This window comes from Rissa tridactyla, chromosome 21 (assembly GCF_028500815.1).
Source record: "Rissa tridactyla isolate bRisTri1 chromosome 21, bRisTri1.patW.cur.20221130, whole genome shotgun sequence".
Classification (NCBI taxonomy): domain Eukaryota; kingdom Metazoa; phylum Chordata; class Aves; order Charadriiformes; family Laridae; genus Rissa; species Rissa tridactyla.
In genome coordinates, this window is record NC_071486.1 from 1,426,430 (window position 1) to 1,437,856 (window position 11,427).

The 11,427-nt window shown below is 43.1% G+C and overlaps 1 protein-coding gene across 4 annotated transcripts in view; it reads right to left on the minus strand.

Annotated features, from left to right (window-relative positions):
• The window catches only part of CEPT1 (choline/ethanolamine phosphotransferase 1), a 33,473-nt gene that overhangs the window by 20,864 nt on the left and 1,182 nt on the right, over window positions 1-11,427 (minus strand). For 2 of the 4 annotated variants that reach the window (XM_054181480.1, XM_054181479.1), the window contains 3 exons: window positions 9,190-9,591; window positions 5,297-5,444; window positions 4,156-4,297 (listed from right to left, as the gene is read on the minus strand). In XM_054181480.1, coding sequence (XP_054037455.1) covers window positions 4,156-4,297; window positions 5,297-5,444; window positions 9,190-9,585 — 686 coding nt within the window. In that variant the 5' untranslated portion in view covers window positions 9,586-9,591. The other 2 variants (XM_054181481.1, XM_054181482.1) reach the window with 2 other exon arrangements.

Sequence of the window (11,427 nt, forward strand, 5' to 3'; positions counted from 1 at the left end):
ACGCTCACTCCCTTACCGCTAAAGAGGAAGGCTTCATTTCAGCTGCTGGCCTCATTTATTAACCTCCCCTTTATACCCCAGTGGTAGTACTGGCAAGCAGGCTCCGAAGGTTCACCAAATTAACCTTCCCTTCCTAAACCAACCCATTAGCAAGCGGGCTCTTGCTTATGGACAACTGCCACAGTGTCACTGAACGAGAATGTTCTCCCAAATTCTCCAACATTCCTCAATAACAGCTGTTTTGTTAGACAGCCTGAAAGCTTTTGCTTTCTCTAAGGACTCTTATCCAAACAGTGAAGTAACTTTTTTAACTTTTCAGTTATATGAAAGCTAGTAAGAACGGAAAACTTCCTCTCAGTGTTTACCAATATGCCTTATGAAGCATCCTTAGAAACTAATTTCCATCTCATTGTGTGTGTGTATATATATATATACACACACCCCCACCCACCCTTGTAATTTCTACTATTGCCAACTTTCTGTATTTCAATTAAGACAGGTTGGGATAAACCAGATAATGCAATAACTTGCAGGAGAAATGCTGGAGACCATGGCGCACATCTCCAGGTGGACCCTCGGGGAGCGCCCACTGGGTTTTTAAAATAGGACTCAGCACCTCCCCGAGTCCAGCACAGCCAAGCGTTACGATGTCTTTACCTGTGCAGTGCCGTGTCTCACATCTCTTAAGACAACAGTCAGGTTGCAATGCAGAACCCAGCTCCGATCTGACAGAGACTAATAGCTCCAGCTCCGCTTCCAACCATCCTGGATGTGAGGCAGCTCCCGCCGAGTCCAACTGTCTGTGCGCTGACCTTCTAAGGTCAGATCCAGCACTGAACCTGCACCAATACAGGCATCTTATGGGCTCCTAGAAGCCACAACAGCGAGCAGGGGCAGTATTGAATCCAAGTGGAGTAAGTTTAGATCTGGAAGAACCCCAGAGCTAATAATTCCAACTGGGCTCCAGCTAATAGCAGGCAGATTGCCTTCAGGGTTTGTGCACCATGTTCCCTAATGGTTCCAGTTTCTGCACTGTGTTCCTGAAGTACTAGATCGTTTCCACATGGAGATGCGGAAGTCCATTGAGGCTTCCCAGTTTGATTTTTGTGATAAGCAGCAGAAAATGCACTTTTTCCAAACCAGAGATGCCCCAGTTATGGCACAGCTGCACCCACACAAGACTAAGCCCAAAACAAAGCTCATTCTGTATTGCAGCACAGCCAGTCCGCAATCCAGATAAACCAGTTACTGTGCTGAAAACCAGAACAGGAGAACAAAGCGTTTGGACTGCTTTAATATTGAATTTTTTGCTGCAATTCAGAATCACCACTTTATTTCTTCAGATGTGCAGTATATTCCTGCTCTTTCACAAGCCCATTCCCAGGCCGGGTATTTGTTCTTGAACAAAACTCATGCATAGGAGACTATCCGTGCTGTTCCCTGCTGCCTTTGACTCTTGATGTTACTTACAGTGACTTCTGCTGCAGCCAGCCCAACTTGCTTTGAGACACTTCCTGCTTCCTCACGGGGAATTTTTAGGCAATACTGACCTCTAGCTATTTTTTTTGAGCTATTCAAGCAACTCAAGTTGCTTTTTGAGAAGTCAGCATCAGCTGCCAAGATCTAATAAAATTCCATGAGCATTTAAAGATGGAGAGAGATCACAGGGCCTGACCATCTCAACTGATTATCCTGCAACACTAGAGCAGTGCAGGGCAGCTCCCCGCAATTGCCAGTGGGAAGAAAAAACCAGCACAGCTGATGTATTCAGTAATGGGGCACAATTAAAGTAATACTTTTCCTACTCCACCTGCAATATTCCACAGGAATTTAGCAGAAGCGATTCCATTTCCTCCTCCCTCAGGGTGAACACTCCCGCTCTGCAGATCGAGTCTGACTCAAAGTGCACTCTGCACAGCTTCGGTGGGTTATCAAGGCTGGTACAGTAACAGCACATACCAATCAGACATTCTGTTCTGCAAGCATACACTTAATTTGACACACTAATTTATCTTTTTTTTTTTTAAGACAATGGACTTTTTCAGCAAGCCAAGTTGATAATGCATTTCACTGTTCAAGTTTGAGCTGTGTGTAAGGAGTAAAATATTAATCTTGCCCTTTAGCAGTCTGCTCCTCTTCTGAGCCATTTCCAGTTTGCTTATTGAGTTGATGTCTGTAATGAAATACGATTTCTTGAACATAGTCTCACCACAGAAAGACAGTAAGTGGTAACCAACTGTGTGCTCTTTCCTGGCTCTTTGGAATGGAAGGCAATTCAGAAATGCTGACATGTTTCCTAAACGCCACTACTTTTCACAGCCCCCTCTGTGTTTTCGACAGAGTTACTACGTAGGATACACAGACAGGAAAAAGCTCCTGTGCATTAAGACCTTTTTGGCTCCTTTCAATAGTGTCTCTGATTCCACTTATTCAGGAGTAAGAATATCTAAGCCTGTGCACTCCAGTCAATCTGAGAGGGCAGATAAAATACAGACTTTTTTTCAGTTTTATGATTGGTGAAATGAAAGCTTCAGGAAAAAAAATACTATCAAGCAGTGAGAATCAATTAACTGGATAAATAATCTGAGTTTTTCCCATAGAAATGAACGTCAGCTTATGCCAGTCTATTAACCTTATGACACAGGGCAAATGAAGAAACAAATGTGTTCACTATAGAGTGCTGTCCATTATCTGAAATAATGATACGCATACATTTGTGTGCTTATTGCCTCCTCTACATTATCTACATATTGATGGATCATCAAATTCTCATAGTACAGGGCCATGCAGAACAATAGTATCTTCTACAAAATGCTGTCTCCAAAATATAAAGACCCCTCAACAAAAGCAAAAAGCAAAAGTTCCAGACAATACCAGGAGCATTCACCACAAAAGCAAACCGGGTGGTTTTAATATTTGCATCTGTAAAGTCAAGCACATGCCAAGGTTGGGGGTTTTTGTGTTCTTTGATTGGTAACAGAAAAACTTCAGTTACCAGGACCCCGTAAAGTTCAAAGGGAGCTAGAGACATTCAGTATTGAGACCTTCGGTACAGCATGAAAGTGAGAAGCCTAAAACATTACAGGATTTGAGGCAGACATCTTACTTTAAAGGTTTAAGTACCAGAATTGACTGAAACTACTCTGCCTGCTTTGGTGTAGTCAGGATTACAATAGGGGTCTAGATTTTTTTTTTCTTTTCTTCCTCCTATAGATATTGGACATTTCTCTGCCCTCTTTTATTTTTCAGCAGAAACACAAAAGTTTCTCAAGAGAATCTGCATTAGTATTCTGTCAATAAGAGCCATTATAGATAAGAGGTCCAAAATTGTACTGTTTTGGCAGTATCTGGGTATCTATAGATCAATAACAGTAGACTAAATAAATGGTGCATGTTTTAGCATGGTTTCCAAATCCCGTACAAATTAAGGACAGATTTCAGAGGTTTCCAGGTGCAAAATCATTCTGTGGCATATTTACTCAAAATACATGTTAGATGTATGAATCAAACATAGAACAAACATACATTTCCACATTAAAGCTAGTGAATCCCACAGCCCACCGAGTCCTTGTGTTCTGTTTCCCCACCTACCCTCACCCCGCAGTAAACGGGATTTAAGCTTTCAACTTTGTTGGTATTGCCATTTTGGTCCCATTATTGACAGAACCACGGTCTACACTAACTAAAAGAGATTCAGAACTTTAAATTGTAGGCACAATGTCAATTAATACACTATATTTTAAGAATTATGGTTAATAATGAAGATTAACTATCCATCATCACAAGTCAAGCAATATCAAGAGGTAGGCAGGTAAATGAATACCAAAGCCAGACTGCCACCATCTGACAAAAGCTGTCCGTTCTTGGGGATGAAACACCAAGTACTTTAAACACAAATACAGGAAATCACCGCAGAAGCTCCTAATTAACTAATATGACAAAAGGATATTTTATTACTCCTACAACAAGCAAAGTAACTTTCAGTATTAATTGTGGATTCAACAGGTAGTAGCTGCCACAAGCTCTAAATGTGTATATATACATGAATATAAACGGTTTACTACTGCTCTAAAGACCCGAACTACAATCACATAAAGTACAACTAGACAGGAAAGCAGCCTAACTTTCAGTTTTATTTTCAGCCAAGGTACTTACATGCCAAAGCGCAACGTTCCAGAGACGTACGTCTGCCAATGTGCGCAGTAAAACATGAATGTTCCAGCAAAACAACAAAAGAACATCCAGTCAGGGTTCGTTCCCAGCTGCACAGCAATACAAGTTCCCAAAACCACAAAGACTGCAGGAGAAAATCAGTCACATAGTAAAAAGATAAAGTGTGATGCGTGTAAAGAACCCTATCAGAAACAAATCTAACAAAAGGACCCAGAGAAGGAGAGACAGCATGAAGGCACCCTGATGTGGTTTATTTCACAGACATAAGAGATTAACACTTCCTTTTTAAAAAAGTACAGACTGTAAAGCATATATTTAAGTTTGTATCAGTTATCAGAAGTCCCCGGTATTGAGGGGTTTAGTCATTTTCATTTAACTTAATGGGATTAGACATTAAGGCCCTTGAGTGATTTATGCAATTGGAACCTCCGGACAGAGTTTTGGGATTTTCTCACACATCCAAAGTTTGCTGGACATATTTTTCCTCACTTTCTGAATCTTTATTAAGTCATTAAGAAAATCCAAGTTCTGTCATTCAAAACTCAAGGTATCTATACTTCCCCCTCTTTAAATACATGACTTTGATAAAGTATTCGTAAATATTTAAAGCATAAGAGCTTTTGAATTTAAGTAACCAAAAGCATCCGATCGTGCTTTTGCAATGGGGTTAAGCTTCCAGCTGGCTCGATGAGCTCTACCTCCCTAGAAAGGAACTGATCTTGCTGATTCTAATCTTAAACTCAGACTTCTACCGTCCCATGGTTTAGGCTTCATACCTGTCTTGCAAGCGCTCTATCTAGCTTCATTCTAAAAATAATACAGAAGAGCATTTTGACAACTTCTTACAGGAATTTTTGTAGAAGCAAGACTCTGATAAAGCATAAACAGACAACTTCTGGCTCAGACGGAATTAGTCACATGCTTAATGTTTTTCAGTGTAATACAAGAGAAGACATTCAGTTGATCAAGGGTACTGTCTATGGAAAGAAGTTGACTGAAAAGTGATACATTCACCAATATTAGCTGTCCTCTTCTTCAGTAAAGAAGCAATTTTCTGTATTTCAGATTTGACCCCTGAGAAAGAGTTATTTAATCCTCATACTTCAATTAAAAATGACGATACCTGTGGAAAGCGAATCACAGCCATGATCAAAAAGTTCTCCTAACGGAGTACTGCTATTTGTCCTTCTTGCTTGTTTTCCGTCTATGGCATCCAGAGACTGGTAGATGAAAAGGCCACATGCACAAGCAATGTATGCCCAGGGAGGTGCCTAAGAAAGAAACAGTCAATGAGAATAAAAGCTTTTTTTAAACCTTAAAAGAAGAAAAGCCTTAAGTTGAACTATCTTACACTTTCACATGGTAGTTTTTCATTTGCACGCACTTCCTCATGCCATGCAGGGACCTTTCAGTAGCTGGTCCTTGCAGGGACAGGCAGAGGGGGTTATGACATGTGAAATGTAAATAGAACAGTGACGAGTGTTATTAGCTTAGATTAATAGCTACAGCATATTTTCTAAAGCAGGAAGCTCCGTTGTACATCTGAAAAAAATTATAGTACTACATCTGCAACGTGGTGCACAATTAAGTTCTTGTCTGGCTTCTCTTTCCTGTAGGGGTATTTGTAAGTTGTCCAAGTGACTTAGAAACTGGAACACTTTCTTAGACCCCAAAATCTGCAACTGTGTCACAAACACTGAGCTCATCTTCACAAGACTTCAAGGAGGTGTCACGTACTAAACCACTGCCAAGTACAGGGTATGACCAGCCTGCCGTGCTGCTCGAGAACTATGTCACTGCAAAGCACTCAAACTTTCAGAGTCTGAGTTCAAACTATTTTATTTTCAGAGATCTGTAAAGCTTCAGGGCTCTGCAGTACAGCACCTCCATCACCAACTGGTTTTTCTATTACTAGGTAACAGCAGCCTTGCCAAATCCAGGTTAACAACCCTTAATATTCATATCCTGTATAGCAATTTATTTCTACAGAAATACAAATGACACCAAATCCCTGCTAGACCAAACACTACAGTTCAAGCTTTTTTTAGTATTTGAAGCATAAACCATTATTGCCACAAAAGCCAGAGGGCTGCCATTAGCCTATCTCAGTTCACACAGCCATAAAACAGGTATTATTGGATATTTTGCAATCTTCATATTTGACACTTTATAAAAGTGGGCATTTATGAGCAGCTGTATTTTACAGACCACACCAATAAAGTCCAAATACAGCTAAGCAAGCTGACTTGCCTCTCGTAAATCTCTAAAGTCCAGCTTCTTCTGAGCTACGCAACCATGATTCATTCGTAGCACATCAACTTAAATATATTCTTTCTACAGCTTGCATTGTTCCTGCTACTGCATTTTACTAAAACAGTTCTTCCTGCCTCGAAAGCTGGCAGCATGCTCTGCTTTTAGCAATGTGTCTATACAAACCGGCAAAAGACAAGAGTTAAGGGGGAAAACATGTCACCCAAAAGCAGAGCATCACATTTAGACAAGGCTTTGATGCCACAGAATTCCATCCTATGATGATATTTCTATTTTTTATGGATAGATTTTTTATACACAAGATTTAAGTTATCTTCCAGTGTCATGCAATTTTCCCTCTATAAACTTAAAAACAAAATAATCAGACTGCCGGCTCCTCTTCTTTCTTAACCACTACTTCCATTACCAGTGTAGGTGTTTCCACTTAGATATTACTTGTATCTGCATAAAATTTCACAGCTCGCCCTCCTCTCCAAACCTTTTTGGTTTTTTAAACAAAAATTCGGGTACCATTCCATTGTTCAGCACTTTGCTAGCTGGGGTCCTCCCAGCTAAGCACGCAACAGAACTATTTGTATCTCATTTTCTTTTTGGCTACCAGTGAGGCTGCAAGTGATAGCCACATTCCCTTGGCTACACCTTTCATCACCAAGAAGAGACAAGTCGGTTTTGAAAAAAGCAGAACTAAGACTGAGCTACAAGGAAAAGACGATTTACATCTGAAAGCAATACTGCTTTCGGAAAAAAAAATAATTCTGTTTCTGGAATTTCAAAGCCCCATTTTCTTCCCAGACAGCTACTTGACACTTAAAAAGCACAGGCTTACAGCTCCACTGCCAAGATGGCATCCTCCCTGTCGTGCCAGCACGCAGGGCTGCGGTGCCATATGGCAAATCAGATCAGGCTGAAACCTACCTCAGCAGAAAGTTATTTTCCAGCTGAAGTGAGAAGACAATCTCATTCATTTGCACAAAGTAACCCTCAAACTGTTAAACACAAACCAGTGTTTTAATACAGCAGGCTACAGCTAACGCTATGACTTTCTGATGCTCCGAGTGTAGCTTAGTGCATACTTCAGAAGTTTAATTACTAACCAAAATACAGCTGTACGCTAAATTTTAAATTATGCTCTGGTTCAGCGGCCTGCTGAGTTCACTAGCTGCTAAGTTGCTGGAATAGAGACATGTTGAAAGCTCCCTATTGAACTGGATTTCAGAGCCTCAGCCCCCACGTAATACTGCTACGGGTGTAAGCAGCAAGTTACAGCCAAGCCATACAACAATGCCACCGTCTGAAAAAGGAAGGAGCTGCTCCAAGTATTCACTGCTCAAACTTAATATCCGCTCTTTATCTTACACCTGCCGAATTCTGTAAGTTAACGTGAAGCTATCTATTTCAACAGGTTTCCAGAAGAGGCAAACATCCCTTTACTATGTCATCTCTGGAACAGGAACGCAGAGCGTTCAACATGCCAACCGACATGGGGTTTTTAGAGTCTGGGTGGAAACAACCTGTATGCTGCTTGACTACAAAGCATTTTCCCAACCTAACTTGGGAGGCTTACTTACAAAGGAGTTTAGATATTTTAAAAGCTAGAACTTGTTTGACATGCAATACATTTCCTGTACCAAATTATTCCCTTTTTCAGTGCTTAGAAGCTTTTTCAGCTTTCAAGAGTCAACATTCAAGTGACAAAACTTTTCCAGTGCACAAAAATGAAAGTTTAAGTGCCTTATGAGGTAATTCTAGTAAGAAAGAAAAGTCTTTGAAACTAGTAACTTGAAATGCCTTGTACAGACTTTTGTACCCCTGAAACCAGGAATTACAGGAAGTTAAGACAGTTCTCCTGAGGACAGGTCAGCAGCTTTTAGCGCATTGAGAAAAAAAAAAAACACAGAAAGAACTACTGACTTTTATCCAGCCTTCTCGCAGGATGGGCTACTCAGGCAGCATGCTGCTCAAGAAGACAACGTCGTATTCCCACAGCTCCTAACACGCTGTACCCAAGGTCCTGATCTGAGCTGCCTGGTAATATGAACTGCCAAGGCCCCGGCGGGATGAAGAAAGGTGTTTCTTTATTTTAGTAAGCGGGGTTCAGTCACCCCAGCCACAGAGGAAGCAGCCGGCCTTGATCTCCCAAGCTGCACCACTTCGGAGCTCGGTCCCGTCTCTGAGCTCAAGTTCCTCACTGTGTTGCAACTCTAGCTGGGCTCGCAGGCAGGCTCAGCTTGCTGCCAATCGAGTCACCTTGCACTTCTTGTTGTGTGGTAACTCTAGATCAGAAGCCTGAAGGTGACTAACCCAGTCACACGCAGAGAAAGTAAACAGGCAAAAATCCCACATGCCATGCAAGGAAGACAGCTACAAATCTATTTCTTAATTGTCTGCACACGAGCTCAAGCCTTGTGGGGCTGCAGCTTTCATGCAGCAGGTCCTTCACAGCTGTGACTGCAACAGCTATTTTGGTTCTAAACCCCATTTCATACCATGCACATTGGCCAGAGGAACCGCTGTTTCACTCAGCAAGCAGTGTGCTAACCCCAGAATCCACACATGCTCTTTTGGCATGCAAGCACTCATGCAGAGGCACACACATTTATAGAGATTAGCTTAAATGTATGAGAACTGCGGGCTGATCAACAAGAAACAGTTCTCCACAAAGACGAGGACCCACCAGAAAACAGTGCCAGCTGCTACTAGATGACAGTAACTACGAACAAAGATTGTCCAAGCTCCATAACTTACCTGTTCTGTAGCTGTTGGGCAGTAATATACTAATAGCAGAGTTGTAAATATATTTATTAACAGTCCAATGATGGTGATCAGATTTGGGGCAATCCAGGCTGGAACTCTTCCAACTAACCATTCCCAGTAACCTTGCATTAGGGGTTCAAGCAGGGATCGTCCGGCACTCTGATATTTGTGTTCTTCTAACCGTTTCAGCTGATGCTTTGACAGGGGAGGTGTAGGCAACTGAACTAGTTTGCTTAACACGCATCCAGCAGCAGGACCATGACCGCAGCCCGCAGGGGACTCCAGGTGCGACTCCCCACATCGCCTCTTTATGTTTCGATGCCCACTCATGGATTGGGCGGCCTCGGAATTTTTATTTGGCAGGTAGCAGCTGTTACGGAGAATCATAAGATCCTGCAACATAAAGGGTTGCAACATAATGAAGGTGAAGCGCACAAATGAGATTTTAAGATACCAGAAGTTTCTAGGTGCTGCTCTAAGGAGCCTTTCATCTGCCACCAGCAAACCAACATTTTATAAGAGCTCTCCCTTACAAAAGAAAGGGATTTGGAGAATTGCTGAGGGGAAAAAAAAAAAACAAAAAACAAACAAGTGCTCTCAATGCAGTTATAAAACAGTGAGTTGCACTTGTTTACTTTCTTTGCTGCCTAGTGAAGCAAATATCCTGCCGCCAGCACCTAAATTTCATCAGCAGTAGAAACTTAAACCACACCACTGACTTATGTTACAGACTAAGGCACAGTCAGTCCCCTCCCAGCTCTCACAGGAGAGCTAGCTCACAGACATACACCACTTTAGCTTATCAATTGACGGCACTAAAGATTTCTCTGTATGCATAGTGTTTTTAGTTTAACTTGTTTGAAGCAGATTTGCCTCTTTGGTGAAGCTGAACAACCACCTAAAAGCAGTTATAAGCATTTTTTTCAGATCGTTGTTCCTTATTTCAGTTTTGCTGTGGCTTTTTTCTTCTCCAAATTTAACCCAGCTCATCTAAAAGCTCGTTGTCTAGTCAGCTTTTAAGATATGCAAAAACCATGCAGGAGCTAGAGACCTTTAACTGGTCACAGACAGCCCGCACACAGCAGCATGAGGCAGCTGCGGAAAGAAAACACAGGGTCAGGAACAACAGCTCCAGTGCAAACAAGGACCCTTGCAATGTTCTGTCTCCCTTGAAGGCAGGTGACCAGAAACACAATTCTCCACATGAACTGGAGGAGAAGCAATAGAGAAAGGAGATCAAAAAGAGAAGCTTGCTACTTATCTTGACAGAGCCAACCAGAAAAAAAAAAACAAACCATCAACTAGCTGTTAAGTCTAGAATGAAGCTGGAGAGGGGAAGATGACAGCTATCACCAAAGCCATCAGCAAGGCACATACCAGGTAGGGAAAATAAACCATGTAAATCAAAGGTCAGTACTGGCATAAGAACAAGTGCTCTCATTTCCACCCTCCACAGCTTAATTAAGGCAATTTCTGATAGTGAAAAGCCAGCCTCAGAAAGCCCAGACAGTAAGAGGCGAGGAGAGGGGCAGCAAACAGGGCCTCGCTCATGCAGGAACTTGATAAGTTTAGGAGCAGGAAGACCTGCATCCATTCGTTTATCAGAAAATTAGACTTAGTCACCCAGGAGGTCCCTGTGGGTGTTGTCCAGGATGACCAGAAAAATCAGCTCCAAAGCAGAAAACTATACACTTTTCCCTTCTTCCTAAAGGGTTGCTCTCCCCAAGGAGAGAAAACAACCAAAGACTGCCTCGTCCTCCAAAACAAACAACCCCACACTGCCCGGCTTCCGCAGGACTTTCACCCGGGCCTGGCTGCTCGCCGGCAAACACCCGAGGGAGGGGAGGGAAGACAAGGGCACCCCTCGGCCCAGCCAACCGCTTCGCCCCCAGCCCGAAGGCGGCAGGCTCGGGGACGGCCAGGACCCACCCGCACCCAGGCCGGGCGAGGGTACCCCAGCCCCCGGCCCGGCCCGCACCACAGGCCCAGGCCCGACCTCAAGGATCTTCCCCCCTCGCCCACACGGCGCCCCGCTCCTTCGAGAACCCCGTCCCGCCCAGGGGGAGCGCGCAGAGCCCGGAGGACAGTCCCCCATCCCCTCACCTCCCGCCCGACGCCGAGAGAAAACCCGGCATTTACCTCAGTCTCCCCGCACCGGGCGGCGCTTTTACGCCCCTTTTGCGACGGCCGGAAAGGAGGTGGGCGGGGACAGCGGCGCGCGCCGGGGGC